We start from the raw sequence: 22,904 nt of genomic DNA, 5'->3' as shown, positions 1-22,904 counted from the left end.
ACCATGTGGAATTGTGTTTCTCATTTGAATCTGAGAAACAAATGAGCAGAGGCTGGAGGTAATTATGTCTAAAAGACAGTGGGGTACAGGGAGCATAAAGGCCACGGAGAAGGGGAACTGCAGGAATTAGTGCTGAGAAGCAGGAGTTTAGTGGAGGAAGGAGGAGATCCAGTCCCAGATACAAATAAGTCTTTTCCCTCTCCCAAGCATGGCAGTCAGCCCTGCAGGAACCAGGATAAGAGAAAAGGCCATTATACCTGCCAGTCTTCCTGAAATACAGAAATGACATCACGGCTGCTCTAATGGATTAATGCCAGGAAGACGTCCTGTTCCTGAAGGAGCTGTCATGGAAAGAAAAGAAAAGAAGGAATGCAGGTGATATTGTTTCACATGGGGGAGCCTCAGGGACAAGCATGTAACATGAGGTACTCTAGAATTGTTTCTTCAAGGACTACATTATTTCTGTTGGAAAATTAATGGGAGATGATGATATTCTTGCAGTTTTTTTTCCCTCTCACCGTGTTTCTAGGTTGGTGATCAGTCCTCTGTCAAATCTCTACTGCACTCAGATATTTTGGAAGGTTTTCGGATGTGAGAAAGGCTGAGTGCTATTTTCTATGTCATTAGAACTTGCCACCTTTGCACCTTTTCATGGTTGCATCTTTTTCTCAGTGTCTCTGTTGTGGCAGCCATGAATGAGACCCTGCCAGGTCTCATGGCAGGGACCTGATTGACAGAAGGCCCAGGTCAGTGCATTTCAAATTCTCCACCTCCTTTGCACAGAAAGCTTCTTTCCCACAGGCTCCCAGCAAGGGTGTGAAAGCAAGCCTAGTTCTCTGAGGCTCTCTTTAACTCTAATGGGTGACTGGTTGGAGGACTCCCCATCAGCCTTGCAAAAACTCTTAGAACTGCATTGGTACCTAAAACTTCTTTCTCTTTCTTTTTCACAGGATTCAGCTCTGCATAGTGGTCTGTGGGTTCTCCTATACTAGCTTCAAGCCTGCCCCACGTTCCTTCACAGGTGTCTTCCCTGATCAATAATCTTGTATGTCTAATCCCATCTTGGATGCATCTCAGTTGGTAAAAACTAACATACCAGGCTTGATTCTTTGCACTTAGCTTTTTTTCTTTCTCTCCCACAAGCAGTCAGTAACCATGTCCTAGTGTTTTATGTGTTACCTCTTTTTCCATATACATACAGAAAAAGGTAGGTACAGTTGAAGGGCACTTCCTATGTGCCAGGCCATGTGCTAAATACTTTACCTGTATCTCATTTAATCCACACAATAACCCTGTCAGGTAGACATTATTTCCATTTTACCTATGAAAATACAGAAGCTTAGAGTGGTGTAAAAACTTTCCTGGTGTCATATGGCTAGTGACAGGTGGATCTGAGATTTGATTCTAGGACTATTTGACCTCAAGGCTAATGACGATGGTAGTAATATAGCAGCTGACATTGGTTCCTCTGTGTGTGGCATCTTGTTTCATTGACGGCATTAAACCTTTAAAAGAATGGTATGGAGAAACTACTCTCATTGCAATTTTCAGGTGAGGAATCAGAGTTTCAGAGAAGCTGAGTCTTGTGCAAGAAATGTATAACTGTAACGTCTCACACTAAAAAAAAGAAAGGTCTTATGTCAACAACCTACTTTAATACTTCAGGATATGAAAGAAGAACAAACTAAACCCACACACAGTGAATGACGGAAATAATAAGGATTAGAGTGGATATACATAAAATGGAGAATGGAAAAAGAATAGAGGAAATTAATGAAACCAGAAGTTGATTCTTCAAAATAAAATCAACAAAATTGACAACCATTAACTAGATTGACTAAGAAAAAAAGAGAAAAGTTTAAAATTACTAAAATCAGAAATGAAAATGGACTCTGAGCATGGTGGGTCATGTTTTAATCCTAGAACTTTGGGAGGTCACAGCAGAAGGATTTCTTGAGACCAGGTGTTTGGACCAGCATAGGTAACCTGAGGGGACCCTGTCTCTAAAAAAAAAATAAAAAACCAATTAGCTGGCCATGGTGGCATGCATCTGTAGTCCTAGCATCTTGGGAGGCTGAAGAAGGAGAATTGCTTGAGCCCAGGAGGTTGAGGTTGCAGTGAGCCATAATCACACCACTGTATTCCATCCTGGGCTGGCCTACAGAGTGAGAACCTGTCTCTCTCTCTTCAAAAAAAAAAAAAAAAGAGAGAAATGGAGCGATTACTACCAATTCTTATAAAATAATGATTATGACAGTACTATAATAATTTTATGCCAATAAATTGGATAAAGTGGATGAAGTAGACAAACTCTTAGAAACACACAAAAATATGAATAGAACTATAATCAGTAATAAGATTGAATCAATAAAAGCATTTGATGAAATTCAATATTTTTTCATAATAAAAACATTCTAAGAATGGAAGGAAACCACCTCAACATAAAGGCAATATGTGAAAAACCCAATGCTAACATCATACTCAACGGAGAAAGACTGAAAGCTTTCCCTGTATGAGCAGGAACAAGACAAGGATGCCTGCTTTTGACACTTTTATTGAACATAGTATTGAAAGGTCTAGTCAGAAAAAGTAGGCAAAAATTTAAAAAAAGACATTCAAATTGGAAGGAAGCAGTAAAATTATTTCTGTTAACAGATAACTTGAACTTATATGTAGAAAATCCTAAAGATGGAACAAACCTATTAGAATTAATAAATAAATTCAGTAATGTTACACAATACAAAATCAACATTCAAACATCAGTTGTATTTCAATACACTAATCATGCACAATCTGAAGGGAAATTAAGAAAAAAAATTTCAATTTATATTAACATCAAAAAGAATAAAATATTTAGGAATAAGTTAAACTAAAGAGGTGAAATGATTATACCTGGAATCTACAAAATATTGCTGAAGTAAATGAAAGATGACATCAATAAATTGAAAGACATTTTGTTTTCATGAATTGGAAGACTCAATATTGTTAGGAGGACAGTGCTACCCAAAGTGACCTGCAGATTCAATACAATTCCTATCAGAATCTCAGTGACATTTTTGCAGAAATAGAAAAATCTGTCCTAAAATTTATATTGAATCTCATGCCTCTAAATAGACACACAGCTTTGAAGAGGAAGAATGAAGCTGGAGGACTCACACTTTCTGATTTCAGCATTTGCTACAAAGCCCCATTAATCAATACAGTGTGGTCCTGGCATAAAGGAGGACATAGAAATTAATGAAATATAATAGCCCAGAAAGAAATGCTTGCATATATGGCCAAATGATTTTCATCGAGTGTGCCAAGATCGTTCAATGGGGAAGGGACAGTGTTCTCACCAAATCATATTGGGAAAGCTGGATATCCAAGGGCAAGAAGAGTGGAACCTTTACCTAACACCATGTAAAAAATTAACCCACAATAGATCAAAGATCTAAATGTAAGAGCAAAAACTATACAACTCTTAGAAGAAAAGCTTCATGATACTGGATTTCACAATGATTTCTTGGTTGTAACAACAAAATGGATAAATTGGACTTCCTCGCCGGTAATTTTTGTTTTTTAGTAGAGAGGGTTTACCGTTTAGCCAGGATGGTCCGATCTCCTGACCTCGTGATCCGCCCGCCTCGTACAGGCGTGAGCCACCACGCCCAGCCCAAAACCTTTTATATATCGAAGAACATTATCAAGAAAGTAAAAAGGCAACCCATGCAATGATAAAAATATTTGCAAATTATATGTGTGATAAGAAATCAATTTCCAGAATGCAAGAAAAGCTACAAGTCAACAAGAGCAAACATCCAAAAACCCAATGAAAAAATGAACAAAGGATTAAAATAGAGTTTTCTCCAAGGAAGGTATACAAAATATCCAATAAGCCCACGCAAAGTTCCTCAGCATCACGAATACTTAGAGATATGCAAATCAAAACCACAATGTTACACCACCTCACACACTTTAGGGTGGCTTTGATAAACAACAACAATGACAGCAACACAAAACAACAGGTGTTTTCAAGTAGATGGAAAAATTGGAGCTCTAGTGCATTGCTGATGGGAATGGGAAATGTTATAGCTACGGGAAAAAGTGCTGTGGCTCTTTCTCAAAAAATTAAACAATAGATTACCATTTGATCCAGCAATGCCACTTCTGGACATGCTCTTATAGAATTGAAAGAAATTTGAACAAATATTTGTACGCTGATGTTCAGAGAAGCACTACTCACAATAGTCAAAAAATGGAAACAACTGAAAAGTCCATTGAAAGAGAAGTGGGTAGGCAAAGGAGGTGTATCTATACATTTAAATGTTATTCAACCTTAACAAGAAATAAAATTCCAATACATCGTGCAAAATGGATGAACCTTGAAGATATTATGCTAACTGAAATAAGCCAGACACAAAAGGAAAATTATTATAAAATTCCACTTATAAAAGATAGTTAGAATAGCCAGCTACATAGAGACAGAAAGTAGAATGGTGGGGGCTAAGGGTAAGGGGGAGAAGGAGTGAGAGATACTGTTTATTGGGTACAGAGGTTTAATAAGGCAAGAGGAAAAAGTTCTGGAAATGGATAATGTGATGGCTACACAACACTAAATTGCACACTTAGAAATAGTTAACGGTAAGTCTTATATTAGATATATATAAAGTGTCTGGTGGTCTTACCCTCTCTATAATTACACACTTTTTGGCACTGCCCCTTTACTGCCCTGCAGAGCCCCAGGGGTGAATCTCCCTATTTCTCTAGCTCTGCATCAGTCACTGTCCTCCGTACTGTGTCCCACGTGCTGTGCCCACAGCCTCATACAGCCGGTGACTTCAGAGCCAGGATGCAGCTCCGAAGTCTGCCCTGAGGCTCCCTCTCTTCTCATTTCCCTGCAGCCTGGCCCTGGGGAGGCTTGGCTTCAACTGGCAGCTCGATTTAGCCAAATTCAGGACAGGCCACCAGGGCTCTTTCTACACACATGCTGGTCCCTCACCAGGTGGAGTCAGGCAGGGACAGTCACCAGAGGAGCCCGGAGCAGAGCAGGAAGCAGAGTCTGAGCTGCACCTCCCTCACCCAAGGGGCTTCCTCCTCTCATTTGGGGGAAAAGTGTGAGCTTGTTTCAAAGCCTCAGATGTTCCTTCTACCTCATGGAATAGGTTCAGGAAAACAAAGACGTGGCAGAAGGGGATGTGTTGGTGACAGCGAGAAGCAACTTGATCTTGAGGACTCTCCTTCTTGGCCCTCTGTGAAGCCTCTTCTACCACATAGGGCTCAGGGCTCATAAAGCCCCCTCCCTACCTTTCTCAGGCCAGACACAAGGTCAGCCATGAGAAAACAGAAAAACAAGGAGAAGAGAGTCTGTAGAGACAAATTGGGAGCGTTCAGGAGGAGAATTTGGGATTTGCTTGTGCCCATGGGACACAGGCTGGGAATAAAAATGATTTCCTGACTCTTCTCTGAAAGCCAGGTAGACTCCACCTAAAACCCTATTGCCAAGGATGCTGGGATCCACTTACCAGAGACTTTGACTCTCATGGATTTGGAGTTTCTCCTGCCAGTGGCTGAGTTACGAACAGAGCAAGCATAGAGCCCGCTATGCTTTGTAGTAATTTGGGGGATAGAGAGCTTTTGTCCTGATTGCTGAAACTTCCCATTAATTGTCCAAGAATACTCTGCCGGTGGGTTAGATTCCGCGAAGCAGGACAAGGAGAGGTTTTCTCCTGAACGGTAATGGGCGAATGAAGGATAAATGCTGGGGAGATCTGGACCATCTGGAGCAAAGAGAATAAAGCCACAGGTGATGTCACCCGAGGGAAGGGGATGTTCCTTGTCTCTTAAAGGGACACAGTGACCCTCTGAGCCAAGACACACCTTCAAGTCCCAGCCAAACCCCCTCTATGTTCACTGAGCCGAAGCCTGAGGTATTCACCTGTTTCTCCCATCACAAGCTGTGGGCCCCAAGTCTCCCATGACAAGAGCGTCCCCTCCCCTTATATTCTTGGTTAAGGCTGTGCCTACCCAAGTTTTCCCAGGGCAGGGAGTCATGGCCAGCTCGGATGTCCAGAAGTAAAAGTGTCTATACTTGGACCGGTGAGAGACTGAGAGGCCTGGCCTCTGGTCGTTTGGATTTAAGCTGGTGTCCTGGCCCATAGAGGAACAAAAGATACTCCCAGAGGACATTCACGGTGACTGGGTCACTGTGGATGTCACCATATCGGTCCCGTATTTCACATTGATAGGCTCCTGTTTCATTCCTCATGACACTGGGTAGAATGAGGATGCTGTTTTCAATGGGTCGCTTTACCCTGGGACTGACTGGGAGCCTTTGACCATTTGGCCACCACCTGTAGGTGTAGTTCTCACTCTGAGGTTCACAGGTGAAGGCTAAGACATCCTTATTCTGCCTGGGGTTTAAGTTGTTGATGGTGATGTAGGGCTTGGGCGGCTTCTCTGTGTGGATAACAGAGAGAAGATTGTCCTGTGTGGCACATTTGATTCCTCCACAGGCATCCTTCAATCGGAGTGGCATCTCCCACCTCTCAGCCCACCCAAGTCCTTGAAAGCCAATAGCTGGTGCGTGTGTCACAAGACAGATGCACGATGATCTAAGGGTTCAAAGACTGTGAGGCTCCCTGTTCTGTCTTAGGGAAGCACAGACTTTCCAAGTGTCAATTGAGCAGCAGTGTTGGGTCATGGACAGACACGTCAGTGGAAGTCACAGCCTCTGGTACTCCTCACAGTCCCTCCCTCATCAGTTGACTGGCTGGCTCACCTTGGGTTCATTACCTGGAATGTGCAACTGCTGGTTCCCTTCCAAATTCCATCCTACTTTGCCCCCCTAGATGTGATTTCTCTGCAGCTTCCATTTCCAAGGACATTCTAGAGATGAGTAATAATGGGACTTCCCATTGTCCTGAAACCCTGAAGATACTGAGCGGCCTGGCCTGGGACTGGATGTTTCAGCAGAAATAACACAGGGGAGACCAGAGTCAAGCCTGGAGGTCAGTTCAGTCATCAGGCAGTGGAGGCACAATGTGGGGCAGTTTTTTGCAGGTGTTTCATGACGACTTACTTGAACCAGTGACCTCTAAAGATAGAGCAGAGTGCAAGGAATGATCTAGAAAGAGTGAAGGGGACAGGCAAGAGCTGGTGGCTTTGGAGCAGAACCATGTTCTCTGTCCTGAGTTCTTTAAGTTTCCTCTCCTTCTGCAGAGGGCAGGTGAGGACTATGTGGATCTTTCCAGAAATACATGTGGACATTTGTAAATGCAGGACTGACTGGTGGAAAGGGTGGGAATGAACTGCTGGAAATCTGGTCCTCATGGGCCATGTGTGTTTGATGGATATGAGACAAATTTGTAGAGATGTTTTGCAAATATTTTCTTTCATTGGACATTCTACTCTCTGATTCCATGGGTTCGACTACCATAGGGACCGCATGTAAGTGGATTCCAGAGTGAATATGAGAAGAGACTGCTGGTTGCCAGGAGCTGGGAGTGGGGAGAATCAGAAGTTGTTCATGGCTATGCAGTTTCAGTTATGCAAGGTGGGGAGGTTCTAGAGATCTGCTGTACAGCTTGATGCCTGTAGTTCACACAGATTGAGTATTTCTTCTGCATAAGACTTAGGACAAAAAGTGTCCTGGATTTCTAACATTTTTTGATTCTGAAATATTTGTCATATTCTTACTGGTTTAGCATCCCAAATCTGAAAGATTCAAAATCCAAAATGCTTCAGTGAGCATTTCTTTTCAGCATCAGATTAGTAGGCAAAAGTGGGAGGTGATAAGACAAATATATTCTTGCTCTTTTTTTTTTTTCTTTCACCATGTTTCTAGCTTGGTGATTAGTTTTCGGTCAATTCCATACTGGCCTTGCTGCACTCGTATATTTTTGAACGCTTTGGGATGTGAGAAAGGCTGATTGCTATTTTCTATGTCATCAGAACTTTCCACCTTTTCGTGGTTGCATCTTTTTCTCGGTGTTTCTCTTGTGGCAGTCATTAACAAGGGCCTGTCAGGTCAGATTTAGTACTGAGTTTTCTAATTCTGCAAAAAAATGTTACTGGGATTCTGGTAGGAGTTGCATTGAATTTTCAACTCACTTTCGGTATTATTGTCTTTCTAACAATATTGATTCTTCCAATCCATGAAAATGAAATGTCTTTCCATATATTGATATCGTCTTTAATTTCTTTCAGGAATGTTTTCTAGTTTTCAGGCATAATAATTTGACCTTTTTGGTTAAACTTATTCCAAAATATTTGATTCCTTTTGATGTTAATGTGAATTGAAATTCTTTCCTTAATTTCCTTTCAGATTGTTCATTGTTAGTGTATAGTCTAAAGAATGATCTAGAAAGAGTGAAGGGGACAGGCAAAAGCTGGTGGTTTTGGAGCAGAAACATATTCCCTGTCCTGGGTTTTGATTTTCCCTTTCCCTTTGTAGAGGGCAGGTGGCTCTTCCCTGATAGCTAGATAGACTGCACTGGAAAACATATTGCCAATGCTCCAGGGATCCACTTACCAGGGACTAAGATCCTCTTGATGATGAGATTTGTTCTACCAGTGGCTGAGTTATGGATGAAACAGACATAGACCCCTCTGTATGTTTTAGTGATTTGGGAGATAAAGAACACTTGTGCTGATTACTGGACCTTCCCATCAATTAGCCAAGAATGCTCTGCCAGTGGGTGAGAGTCTGTGAGGCAGGAGAGCTTGGGGACTTCCCCTGTATGGTAATAGGTATATGAGGAAGAAATGATAGGGGCATCCAGACCATCTGGAGCAAGGAGAATAAAGTCACAGGTGATATTGACAGAGGGAAGGGAAACTCCTGGTCTGTGGAAGGGCAACAGTGACCCTGTGAGCCAAGTCGCAACATTGAAGTCCCAGCAAAATCCCCGCTGCATTCACTGATCTGGAGCCTGAGACATTCACCTGTTTCTCCCATCACAAGCTGTGGAGCCTGAGTCTCCATGACAGGAGCATCCTCTTTTCTCCTATTGTTGATCAAGCCTAGGCCTACTCTGGTTTGCCTGGGGCAGAAAGACATGGCCAGCTTTGATGTCCAGGGGTGAAGATCTCTGTACTTGGACCTGAGAGGGACTAAGAGGCCTGGCCTCTGACCATGTGTATTTGGGATGGCAGCCTGGCTCCCAGAGGAACAGAAGATACTCACAGAGGAGATTCAGGGTGAATGGGTCGCTGCGGCTGGCACTCACTGGGTTCCGTATTTCACATTCATAGGGTCCTGCAATATCCTTTGTGACACCAAATATAAAGAGGGTCCTGCTACTTCTGGACAGCTGCAACCTGTAATTCATAGGGAGGCTCTGACCATTCATCCGCCACAGGTAGCTTGCGTCCGGAGTCTCAGGATCACAGGTTAATCTCACAATATCCGTGTGCTCCATGGGGTTTAACTTGCTGCTAGATATGTAGGGCTTGGGAGTCTCCACTGTGCAGAAAACAGAGAGAAGATTGCCCTGTGTGGCAACTTTGATTCCTCCAAAGGCATTTTTTAATCAGAGTTGGCATTTCCCATCTCTCAGCCCACCCAAGTCCTTAAAAGCCCATGGCAGGTGTGTGTGTTACAAGACAGATGCATGGCAATCTGAGGGCTCAGAGATTGTGAGGCTGCCTGCTTTATATGGGAGAAGCACAGACTTTCTTAAGTGTGAATTGAGCAGCAGAATTGGGTCATGGGAAGACACAGGACCAGCAGGCACAGCCCCTGATGCCTCTGTGAGTCCCTCCGTCTCCAAATGCCTGCCTGGCCGACCTTGTGGTCCTCACTTGGAGCATGCAGTGCTGGAATATTCTTAGTTTCAGTCTTACTTTGCCCCCCGAGGTATGTTTTCTCTGCAGCTTCCCTTTCCAAGGACATCCTAGAGGTGGATGATGGAACTTCCCATTGTCCTTAAGTCATTTGGGTACTAGAAAGCCTGCCCTGGCACTGGGTACTTCAGAAGAAATAACACAGGGAAGAGACCAGAGTCAAGCCTGGAGGTCAGTTCAGTCATCAGGCAGTGGAGCCACAAGGTGGGGCAGTTTTCCCAGGTGTCTCATAGTGACTGACTTGAGCCAGTGACCTCTAAACATAGAGGAGAGTCCAAGGAATGACCTACAAAGAGCGAAGGGGACAGGCAAGAGCTGATAGCTTTGGACCAAGACCATGTTCCCTGTTCTGGGTCCATGATGCTCCCCTCCCCCTGTAGAGGGCAGGTGAGGACCATGTGGATCTTTCTAGAAATACATCTGGATGTTTGCAAATGCATAACTGACTGGTGGAAAGGGCGAACATGAACTGATGATGGAAGTCTGGCCCTCATGGACCATATGTGTTTGGTGGATATTAGATCAATATTTGGGAAGAAGTCTGGCAGATACTTTCTCTCATTAGACATTCTACTCTGTGATTCTGAGTTTGACTACTCTATGCACCTCATACAGATAAAGTGTTCCTTATGCAGAAAGCTTAGAACAAAGCGTTTTGGATTTCTAATTTCTTTTTTGGAATATTTCCAGTATAAGTACTGGTTTAGCATCCCAAATCTGAAAAATTTAAAATCCAAAATGCGCCAGTGAGCACTTCTTTTTAGCATCACATCAGTGGACAGAAGTGTTGAGTTTTGGAGGATTTCAGATTTTGGATTTCTGGATTTGGGATGCTCAATTTGTAATACTGGAATTTTCCCATATAAAGTTGTCCGGGGTTTAGACCTCATTCATGTTCTGACTGTAGTAACAACAAAAAAAAATTTAGAGGAAACATTAAAATGTTTTCATAAGTGGAAATTTTTACTGATGGTTCAAACATCTAAGATCAATTGCTGGTAGTAGTATTTCTCTTGAGACCAAAATAAGGTTTGGGTGTGCCATGAATTCCAGCGGGATCACATTATGCTCAAAGAAAGATGCCAAAGGTGATTTGAAATTAGCAACTCCTTAAGTAGAGAGAGTCCCTTTAAAAGGAAAGAACTGGTCAGTGCATCAATTACATAAAGGGAGGAATGATGCCAAATTAAAAGAAGCGATGTGTGTTATATTAGCAAATATAGAAAGAACTCCCTGCTTCTAATTTCTCTGCAGAGTTAGGAAAAATGGGGAGGACCCCAAAACAGGTATGTGAAATGCTTTCTTCATTTTCTCTTAAGCTCAAGATACACCACTAGAGTTTAAGTTTGTGTGAATTAGGAAGAGTCTAAGTGAGATGCCAATGGCTCGTTTGTCTTCCCACACGAAGAACTCCAACGTATGAAAACGGCATCATCATGAGGAAACAGTTGTATGTGGCACACGCAGTAAAACCATCAGATAGCACCAACCTGGCCACCTCCAGCTGGTCCCCAAAACCACCAGTATTCCCATTACGTGTATGTTACAGCCTTTGTAGTTGTCCCACAACTACAAAATTTAAAAATTGCTATTGTCAAAACAAAACATTAAATATGAAGTTGAATATGTTGTTCCACTTTTTTTTCCCCACTCTTTTTCAACTTTCCTGTTTCAGTTTTGGAAGTTTCTATGGACACATCCTCAAGCTAGGGATTCTTTCCTCAGCTGTGTGTAGTCTACCAGTAAGCATCAAAAGCATTCTTCATTTCTCTAACAGCAATTTTTTGTTTCTGAGACAGAGTCTCATTCTGTCGCCCAGGCTGGAGTGCAGTGGCATGATCTCAGCTCACTGCAAGCTCTGCCTCCCGGGTTCATGCCATTCTCCTGCCTAGGCCTCCCAAGTAGCTGGGACTACAGGCACCCGCCACCACACCTGGCTAAATTTCTGTATTTTTAGTAGAGATGGGGTTTCACCATGTTAGCCAGGATGGTCTCTATCTCCTGACCTTGTAACTTCCTCAGTCTCCCAAAGTGCTGGGATTATAGGTGTGAGCCACTGTGCCCAGCCATCTCTGAGGGATTTTAGCGAGTTGTTAACTTTTGAGTTTGTTCAGCTTTTTCCTTAGTGTTAGAACCGAGTGACAAATTTCAAGCTTGTTATGTGCCTGACAGGAAGCCAGAAGTCTCTAGGAAGTGACGGGAGAATGTGAGCTCCATAGCAGGTTGAGGATGGAGTCACGAGTGAAACGGGTGAAATGAGCCCATGGGCTTTGGGACTGCAGGACTGTCCAGCCTCTGACACCCTGGTGAGTCGTGCAAAGATTACAACAGTGACAGCAAACTAGCATGGCTGACACCATCTGGCATCTAGTCTCAGGCTAGCTGTCCTCACTCATTCCTGGGCATAGGCCAGGCTAATCTTGGGAGGAATTTAGTTTATGGTTTAACTTTGAAGCAAGAATGATGATAGTTCCTCCATAAAACGAACACCCTTACTTTGCCCGGGGACTGCCTTTGTAAAACTAGTGAAAGACCATGAGATTAAGATGATAGGAGGGAACTGAATTCTGCTAAAATGTAGGTACAGTTTCTATAATCCCTGACTGCTCAAATGTCATTTGACCAGAGTTTACAAAATTTGTAACTAATTGCTCCTGTAGATAACATCACTATTGTAGAAGGTGAGATTGGTCTTTGAGATGTTTCTCATTCTTTTGCATTCTGGCAACCAGCTGACCTCATCCATACCTATGACTAATGGCTCAGCCAGTCATGTGGTCCCTACCTAGAGGTGGATTCAAGCACAAACAGATCCTTTCCCTCCGCCCACATGATTCCATCACCAAACAATCAGCAGTACTCATTTTTTAGTCCTGTGCCCCTGAAACTATCCTTGAAAATCTCTAACCTCTGATCCACCGGGGAGGCTGATTTGTCTAATAATAAACCTCCATCCTCCTGTTTGGCAGACTTGGAGTCGTTAAATCTTTCCTTACTAAAAATCACCATTACAATAATTTTTTTTTTCTTTTTTGTGCAGGAGGCCAGAAGAACTTGTCTGGCAATTCTAAGAGTGGATGGAGGAACTGCCTATCCCTGTCCCATGGTCTTGTCCACAGGTCAGCCTCACAAAGGGAAAGAGCCCTGGATGGGAATACAGTGGAAGGTCATTCTCTTAGTGACCTGGGGACATTGGCTTGAGATGAAGCCTGGCAGGAGTGGCAATTCCAGTGATTTCTGCACCTTTCCTATTTCCTGGGAGGTGGGCCAGGCCACAGTGTTAGCGGGAAGGGAACAGAACAGCCAGCCTAGTTAGAGGGAGTGTCTGGGGAAGGCCTACGGATGGAGGAAGAAGCTGTGCAGGACAGGGCTTGCCAGTCAGAACGAAGTGGGAGGAAGATGAGGGACACAGAGAAGCAGAGAGAGGGAGAGACACCATGGCAGTGAGCAGTGAGGGCTACACTGACTTCAGAGACCCCAGGGATCAGTTACCCCCAGTTCCACAGTCCCGGACCAAGGAGCCCTGAGAACCCTCTGGTGCCCAAAGAGCTTCAGAGTTACATGAGGTGGAGTGGCTTTAGGGGTAGGAGGTAGTGGGGGGATGAAACATGGGTGTCAGCCTCTGAAGGATAAGGGACAGGTGTGGCTAGAACCTCCTAGGATTCTGCATCCAAGATCCAGTCTCTAAAGAGGTGTTGGATCATTCGTTTCTTCAATGGATTCCTTCATTTGTTATGTGAGAGCTCCTGAGTGTGTGTCTCTCGCTGGGCCTGTGCTGGTGCAGGGTGTGAGTGAGGAAAGAAAACAAGGTCCTCTCCTTGATCCTCTCATGACAGTGACATGGACACTTTGGGAAACACAGGATTTCAGGTTCAGTGATGGGGGTGAAGATCTGAGGGGGAGGCCTGGACAGTTTTTTGCACTGACTCTGACGGTTGAGGCAGGTGATTTAGTTCTGGGGTACAGACTAATCAGCTGACCATTTGCTCTCACTCCTCTGAGGTTTGGATGCCTAAGAAGAGAGGATTGGAGCCAATAAATGACTATGGGGTCCTTGGAACCCAGTAAGCCCTCACTTCTGGTGGAGGAGAGGATGGGCCTGTGGCTGCAGAGAGACCTCATGTGACCCTGATCTCCCCTTTGTGTTTGTGTGACTCTGGTTCAGTGACTGTGCCTTCCTGTGCCTCAGTTTTCTCTCAGTCAAATAAGCTAAATGGCAAATGGACTGTGGCTTTTCATGCTATCTGTGAATAAATTTTATATTATTCACAGTCACCTGACCTAATGCTTGGCACAGTGGAGGTGTTCACACAAACAGCATTTATTACTCATTTGCTTCCATGAGAAAGCACCTTTAGGTCAGATCCCTGTGGACAAGCTGCTACCAGGTACATCTTCTCTCTTCTGTTTCTGCTTCTGGGGACATTAGACTCTCTAAGGACTGTCCTAAGCCTCCCAAGGCAGTTGGCTGATGGTCTACAAAGCTTGTCTTTCTGTCCTCTCCACTCTGAGTCTCAGGTGAAGAAAGCTCTGTCCTTGCCCAGATGAGGCTCTGAGGGCTGAGCCCTGGCTGGTGAGCAGCTCCAGGAGACACAGTCCTCAGACAGCTGGTAAATCCTTGGTCCCAGTAAGCCCTGCCCAAGAAGCCGCAGCCCAGCCCTGGCGCAGGCTCCTCAGCTTTATCTGGAGTAAGGATTTAGGGACAGGGGTCTGGGGTTGAGGCTTCTAGGACTGAGCTTCTCTGAGAGTATCTCAGGGGGCCCCTCAGGCCAAGCCCTACTCAGTTCTCCAGGGTCTTGCTCAGGGTGAAATTTATGAAGAGGGCATGAGGAGCTAGGCTGAGACTGATTTCCTGCTGCTGAGTCCCCCCATCAGACTGTCCTTCCTCTGCAGCAAGTGTCTGCAGGGTCTGGATGCAGGAAAGAAATTCTGATCTGTTGAAATTTGCCTCCTCTCTGTGTGTCCTGTACTAAATGCCCAAACCCCAGCATGGGACATAATGCAGAGAGGGACACAGACACAGTCCATGCCTGACAATCTTGTTTGTGTATGAAGTAGAAATGACCCCTGCCCAGCAACACCCAGGGATCATGTGGAATCACTCACGGTATAAGGTGGCGGTGAAATGTCCAGTTATTCCTGTAGTGTCATCACCTCGCTTTATGATGTGTAAGGTGTAGGATCCTGCGTCCTCCCGGGTGACATTCTGGATCAGCAGGGATGCATTGGAATATACTGTTTCTCGTTCAGTGTATGCAGGCCCAGATATAATTATGTCATTGTCTACTACATATGATACAATGTAATGGTAGAGGTCTGTCATTTGCCCTCTGTACCACATGTAGCCAGTAAGATTCTGGGGCAAATTGTGGACATGTAGAAGAACATCCTTCCCCTCGGAAATTTTTGGTGGCTGGGCTTCAATAGTGACTTGGGCAGTGGCGGGCGAGTTCCAGAAGTTTAAAAGTGATGCTAGGAGGTGGAGGGATCATCAGTTAATATTGAGACCTATGTATTGGGGTGAAAAGATGGGGCCCTGTGTCCTGAAAAGGTCTTTTCAATCCTCAGCCTTGAAGACACACACACACACACACACACATACAAACACATAAAAGGGGTATGTGTCTTTGTGTGTGTGTATGTGTCCTACTGTCCTACTAGGTCAAGGTCAGCAGCATGACCCCCATTCCTTCAACACTTCTGACCTTGGCATTTTTCTGTTTGGAATCATCTTCCCTAGGGGTCCGCATGGCCCCCTCCACAGTGCCCTCAGGTCCTGCTCACATCAGAGCATCCTTAGACTTCTTTCCTGACACCTCCTTCAGAGACCCTGGGTCTTCCCTTTCTGACTTTTTCCTGCTCTGCTCCCTCCAGGGTTCTTGTCAACACCTGACCTCACATTCTAGATCTCTTTCCATGTCTGTCTTCCTCCTCATGGCAGCGTGAGCTCCGTGAGGACAGGGACTTTTGTGATCTTGGTTGCACCCCAGTGCAGACTGCACTGGAAGGAACAGGCTGCAGACTCCTGTAGATGTGAGAGTTCTCAGGGCCTTCCATGCCCTGGGTGTTTTCTTTTTTTCCCCAATTGTTGAGGTTTTTTGCTGAGGACAGTGTTTCATGCCCTGTTTATATTTTTATTTGAAGTGTCATCTGATATAGTTATTATTATCATTTTTCAAAATGTGGTGGCCCCTGATGATTAATCAGGAAACCAGAACACTTAAGATTTTCCTACCTCTTACCAATTCCTGTTCAATGTGGCTTTCCTGTTTTGACCCCTGTCCCTCTCTGGTGTATTTTCCTCTATCTAGTCTCCAACAGAGCCTTCTTTACTTCTTTTTCTTTTTTTTTCTTTTTTTTCTTTTTTTTTTTTGAGAAGAGTCTCGTACTGTTGCCCAGGCTGGCGTGCAGTGGTGCTATCTCGGCTCGCTGCAACTTCCGCCTCCCGAGTTCACGTGATTCTCCTGACTCAGCCTCCCGAGTAGCTAGGATTACAGGAGCACACCACCATACCTGGTTAATTTTTTGTATTTTTAGTAGAGACTGGGCTTCACTGTGTTGGCCAGACTGATCTTGAAGTCCTGATCTTGTGATCCACCCACCTCAGCCTCTCAAAGTGCTGGCTTCCTTTATTTTTTAGGACACCATCCTCTCCAGGAGACCCCATCCAGTGACTCTACTTCCTCCTCCTGTCCTCTCCCAGGAAGTTCTCTCCTCACCTGTGAGCAGGAGCCCCTTCCAGGTGATGTGCTGTGTGCAGGGAGGGGCTGAGAGGGGCCCCATGGTCTCTGCTGCCTGCGTGTTCTCTTCTGTGGAATGAGCCTAGGATCCAGAAGCTTCTTGAGCACGGCTGTCAGCTGTGCTGTCCTTCCTCCTTCTGTGCTGAGCCTCTTCCCGGTGCAGGAGCACTTCTCAGGCTCATGGGCGGGGTCAGGCCCAGGACACCTCTCTGTCCGCTCCTCTCTCAGTCCTGCCTCCTTGTCCCTCCTTCTGTTTTTCCTTTTGTCTGTGGTTCAGGTCCCTGGGAATTGTGGAGGTCTCTGCCTTTTTCAGCAGTGATTCTTTCACCAAACCTCAACACACTCTTTGTGCAGACACACACATACACACACACACAGAAGAGACACACACAGACCCACACAGTCACACACATACCCTGCAGGTTGGGCAAGCACAGTCCTGGGCCTCAGCCTCCTGCTGTCCCCATGGCTCTGGGTCGAGCTGCACATTCACGGCCTTTGCCCTCTTTCATCCCCATCTGGCTCTCCCCTTCAGTGCAGGAGGCTGGAGCTGCACCAGGTCCCTGTCACAGTGACGCACCATTGTGCTGTGGGTGAGCTGTGTGTTGCCTGGTGAGAGGGACCCTTCCTTTCTGTAATCGTGTCTAGCTTGGCTGAAGCTTCCAAGAATGGACATTCAGGACCTGGGTGTCCCAGAGGAAACTGTCCTTCGTGGAGGTGTGCAGGGTGAATCTCTCATGCCTCTTGGGTGGTGAGGCCTGTGCTGGTTGCTCAGTGGGGGCTGTGAGTCCCATAGTCAAAGGGACAGTTCTTGGTCACTCTATGGGTCCCTGGGGTCTGGCGGCTGAGCTGGAGCTCAGGGTTTCTCAGGTTCTTCCTGACCATCTTTGAGGTCCTCTCTTCTCTGCCCAGCTGATTGTCCTGTGGTCACCACACCTTCCCCGTGGTGGTTCAGGAGGAAGTGGGGAGTTACCCAGGAACCCCACGGGACATGGCTCATTGAGATGCAGGAGGGGGAGCCTGGGACAGAGCAGGGGTTCAGAGCTGGAGAGATTCATCCCGACTTACTCCGTGGCCATGATGGGCTCAGCCCTCCATGTGCTGACATACCCAGGGGTCTGTCCTGAGGGTTTTGACCTGGCCAAGCTGCTGTCTGTAGCGGAGGAACAGGCAGTGGCCAGAGAGCCTGTCTGGGGGAACGTTGCTCACACCCGAGAGGGCGGGTGGGGGTGAGTTGTGTTCTGGGAGCAAAGAGCAATAACACCCACCTTCCCCCCTCAAGCACACAACAGAGGTCAGTCTTCCCAAGGGACAGCTGGGGGTAGTTGGCCACATCCCAGATGGTGCCTGTGTGTGACCATCACATGCGCTGCGAGCCCCCAAGGGTGCAGCGGGCAGGCAGGTCACAGGGTGCCTGGATGATTCCCGGGGAGGCTGTGGGCCCTCAGGCAGCCGCTGTTCTGTGTCAGTGCTAGGCTTGGCCTGGGATGCCCCAGAGAACAGGACAGATGGAGCAGGGGCGGGCATTTAGGGAGGAGTGACAGAAAGAGTTGATGGGGATGGAGGGAGGTCACGAGGGGAAAGCGCCCAGTGTGGCATCGAGTGTGCCAGCGCTGCCCTGGGAGATGCCTTTATCTGGGCCCAGGGAAGGAGCAGGTGTGTGGGGCAGGAGCTACCTGCAGAGGGAGTGGTGTTAGGTTGGCGGCCGCCAGGTCAGAGAGGAGCTGACAGAGTCCATGTGGGGAGCATGGAGGGCGCTGAGGACTTGAGCCGAAGTAAGCCTGGTAAGGGTGGACCCTGCTGGGCTGTGGGTTCCTCTGAGGGAGGTTGGCATCCCCTGGGAAGTCTCCAGGCTGGGACGGACTCTGTCGCCCTCTGGTGGACAGGGAGGGAAGTGTGAACGGCAGCAATCCCAGGCCAGGCTGCATGTTTTATTCCACATGAATCTGCACACTTCACACGAGGTCACACATATGTTATGTTACAGCTTCATCACCTTCCAGCCCCGTGAGTCCTAGTCTCTGTGGCTCTACGTTCACTGTTCTCCCTCTTTCACAATCAGATCTCCCAAACGCAGATTTTTGTCATCTTCTGTGAGTTTCTGTGTGTGTGCAGTAGGCGGCACTGTGTGTACCCTGGGGACAGTGACGTCTGGGGCTGAGCACTGCACATGGGCTTGGGAGCAGAAGAGGGAGCAGCAGGGTGGGAAGATCAATGTCAGGGGGGCAGGCACAAGTCATTTTCATTTTCTCACTCCCAGGGACCAGAATCCAGGATTCTGACTCCAGGGCACAGTACCACACCCTGCTGGTGTCCGTGGATGTCATGATGCTCATAGTGTCATGTTGCCTTGTCATTCACTTTTTAAGGTGTAAGTATATTTGCCTCAAATCAGAGGCAGGGCTTGGTCACCATGGCAGTTTTCAATACTGTATCTGCTTCAAGTGGCTCCAGTTGGTGGCCAGAGATAAAATCTTAGAGGCATCTCTCCTGCTTGGTGTGCTGGGCTCCCCTCTCTCCAGCTGCTTTCTTTAAACTGATCATTCTGACATTCGCCCTCACATTTAAAATGACCACCTCTCAGTCACAGAGTGAGCTCCTGGTCCCAGTGTTTGCTGGTTGCTTTAAACACATCCATTAAAGCTCCCTGCTGGAAGCCTGTCAGATAACAGCCTGGACTTAATAAAGCCATTGGCTTACCGGTCTCTTCTCTCCTCCCTGCCTGGGCTCACTGACCTCTGTGTCTGCGGTCTCCAGGTGTGCCGAGTGCTCCCCAGTGTCTGTAAGTAGTAAAAATACTTACACTTTCACGTTGTGGTTGTATCGCTGTGACCTCACATGCCATCCAGGGCCTGACATTGAGGCTGCCCTGTGGGACCTGTGCTGGCTGAGCCCCTGCTGGAGCTCTCGTTTTGGGGCCTCTGGTTCTACCGGGGACAGGAGCTTCCAGCTAACTTGATTGAAAAACTGATGCGTTTCATTGAAAACACTGGGTCAGATGATGTATTTATGGGCTTCAGCTGCCATAACCGACACCTCAGCCTGGGTGAATTAAATAATAGAAATCTACTGTTCACAATTCTGTGAATAATGTGCTATTTTAACCACTTTAAAATGTGCAATCAAGTGAAATTAACCACATACACAGTGTTAAATTACCATCGCCACTTTTTTTCTAGAAAATTTTTATCATTTTAAACTGAAACTCTGTATCTTTTAAACAATAACTCCCTGTATGTTCCACCTAGAGCTTGATCATCTCTATTCTGTCTCTATGAATTTGCCTATTCTTGATGTTTCATATAAATGGAATTATACTATTATGTTAGTTTGTTTCTGACATATTTCACTTAGTATAATGTTTCCAAAGTCCATGCATGTTCCAGCGGGTGTCAGAGCTTCATTCCTCTTTATGGCAGATTAACATTCTGTTGTATGTGTCACCATATTTATTTATTCATGTGTTGATGAGCACTTGGATTGTTTTCATATTTTATCTTTTGTGAATAATGCTGCAATCAACATTCCCATGCAAGTAGCTGTTTGAGTCCCTGCATTTAATTCTTTGGGTATATACCTAGGAATGGATGCTGTTTCAAATGAGAATTCTATGATTAGCTTTTTGAGGTACAGCAAAACTGTTTCTCCTAATGGCTGTACCTTTTTATATTCTCACCAGCAATGTATGAGGATTCCAAATTCTACATAAGGCTGCTACTTGTTATTTAACATTTTAACAGAACGGTAGCCAGTTTTGTAGGTGTTATGTGGTGTCTCATTGAAGCTTTGATGTTGTATTTTCCTAATGACTAATGATGTTGAGTATCCTTTCATGTCCTTCTTGACTATTTGTATATCATCTTTGAAGAAATGTCTATTTGAGTCTTTTTACAAATAGGATGGTTTGTCCTTTTGTTATGGAGTTGTAGCTAGTTCTTTATATTATCTGGACATGAAAACTGCCTATATGTGGTTTGCAAATATTTTCTCTCATTCTGTGTCTATTAATTATTTTCTTGATAATTTCCTTTGATGCACAAATGGCTCACATCTTGATAAAGCCCAATTTATCTTTTTTCTTGTTTCTCATGCTTTTGTATCATATCTAAGAATCCATTGTACATTTGAGGTCATCAATATTTACCTCTATGTCTATTTTAAGATGGTTTTATGGTTATAGGTCTTACATTTAACTCACCGATCAATTTTTTAGAGAATTGTTTGATATGGTGGGCGGTAGATTTATCTAAATTCGCCGTTTTGTATGTGGTTATCTAGTTGTTTCTGCACTATCATTTGAAAGGAGAATTGCTCCTCCATTAAATTGTCTTGAAACCCCCTTCAAAGAGTAATTGACCATAAGTGTGAGGGTTTATTTCTAGACTCTCAATTCTATCCCATTTGTTTTTATATCCATTCTTTTGCCAGCAGCTTCTGTTTTAATAATTTTACTCCTTTGTGAGATTTCAAGTAAGAAATTTCAAGTCCTACAATTTATTTTGGCAAGATTGTTTTGGCTATTCAGGGGTACTTTTTTGAAAGGTGGGAAGGCCAAAGTTTCACAATTGGGAAAGCCTTTTCTGTCTTCTTCAGGGGGAAATTTGGGAGAACCTTTTAAGAAACTTTATGTAAGCAGGTAAACTGTCACCACTTTATTTGCTGAAGTGGTATGTTAAAGTGTGCATTGCCTCTTGTAGTTGTGAGACCCGTGAAGCACCTTCCCACGTGGTGAGAGAGAGTGAATTCCATGATGAGGGGCAGAGAGGACATTGTTTTGGGATACAATGTTGTTGGGCGAGTTGAATATGTCTCTACTTCTTTGTCTCTGTACAGTAGGTGTAGGGACCAGCCCCGCAGGGTCGGTGGGTTTTTCTCCCCGTGTGCAGAGATGAGAGATTGTAGAAATAAAGACACAAGACAAAGAGATAAAAGAAAAGACAGGTGGGCCTGGGGGATGACAACCACCAAGATGCGGAGACCAGTAGTGGCCCTGAATGCCAGGCTGTGCTGATATTTATTGGATACAAGACAAAGGGGCAGGATAAGGAGTGTGAGCCATCTCCAGTGATAGGTAAGGTCACGTGGGTCAAGTGTCCACTGGATGCGGGCCCTTCCCTGCCTGGCAGCTGAGGCAGAGAGAGAGAGGAGAGAGAGAGAGAGAGCTTACACCATTATTTCTGCTTATTAGGCACTTTTAGTACTTTCACTAATTTGCTACCACTAACTAAACGGCAGAGCCAAGCGTACAGGATGGAACATGAAGGCGGACTAGGAGTGTGGCCACTGAAGCACAGCATCACAGGGAGATGGTTAGGCCTCTGGATAACTGTGGGTGGAGCTGACTAATGTCAGGCCCTCCACAAGAGGTGGAGGAGTAGAGTCTTCTCTAAACTCCCCCGGGGAAAGGGAGACTCCCTTTCCTGGTCTGCTAAATAGCGGGTGTTTTTCCTTGACACTGAGGCTACCTCTAGACCATGGTCCGCTTGGCAACCGGCGTCTTCCCAGATGCTGGCGTTACCGCTAGACCAAGGAGCCCTCTGGTGGCCCTGTCTGGGCATAACAGAAGGCTCGCACTCCTGTCTTCTGGTCACTTCTCCCTATGTCTCCTCAGCTCCTCTCTCTGTATGGCCTGGCTTTTCCTAGGTTATGATTATAGAGCGAGGATTATTATAGTATTGGAATAAAGAGTAACTGCTACCAGCTAATGATTAATGATATTCCTATATTGTCATATCTAAGATCTATATCTGGTATAACTATTCTTGTTTTATATTTTATTATACTGGAACAGCTCGTGCCCTCGGTCTCTTGTCTCGGCACCTGGGTGGCTTGCCACCCACAAATGGGCATCTCCATTGGACACAGTAGGTTTTGAAATCCTTGTTTATCCTCTGGGGTCTGGGTCTTGGCTTACCTGTTAGCTGCAGCTGAAAGAGGTGTCTGCTAAGGCAATGACACCTGTGGGGAGAAGAAGGGTTCAGCAGAGTGAAAGTAGCTGGGACTCAGAGAAGCCAGGAAAGTCTGACTCTTAGAAACTGTGGGTCAGCAGATGGGTGTCCTCAGGGGTAAATGGGCCATGCCGGTAGCCGCTGCAGTGGCCTGGAAGAAGGTAAGGGATGCTGGGTATCCCATGTTCTCTGTCAGCTCTGCAGCTGAAGATTTGGGCCCTGGGCTGGTATGGACCTGCAGCAGGGGAAGGGTATAGAGAGATGGCTGTATATCAGGACCAAGTCCAAGTCATCTTCTTAGGCATTGTTACTGCAGATGGAGGATTCTGTTTAGAGACCTGGCATGGACACATGGGAGGGCCCACCCCATTCTTTTAAAATTATTTTAAGA

General features: G+C 45.5%; 1 protein-coding gene across 1 annotated transcript; it reads right to left on the bottom strand.

Moving 5' to 3' along the window:
• Nucleotides 1-1,935: 1,935 nt before the first annotated feature.
• LOC116464231 (pregnancy-specific beta-1-glycoprotein 6-like) lies at nucleotides 1,936-16,608 on the bottom strand. The gene is given in 6 exon segments (XM_058435021.1): nucleotides 1,936-2,003; nucleotides 5,505-5,759; nucleotides 6,160-6,438; nucleotides 9,167-9,445; nucleotides 14,932-15,297; nucleotides 16,545-16,608. Coding segments are annotated over 6 exon segments (1,311 nt in total).
• Nucleotides 16,609-22,904: the final 6,296 nt, after the last annotated feature.

This window comes from Hylobates moloch, unplaced genomic scaffold, assembly GCF_009828535.3.
Source record: "Hylobates moloch isolate HMO894 unplaced genomic scaffold, HMol_V3 SCAFFOLD_309, whole genome shotgun sequence".
NCBI lineage: Eukaryota > Metazoa > Chordata > Mammalia > Primates > Hylobatidae > Hylobates > Hylobates moloch.
The sequence above is the reverse complement of the archived record's forward strand: the minus strand, read 5'-3'. Positions and strand labels throughout refer to the sequence as shown.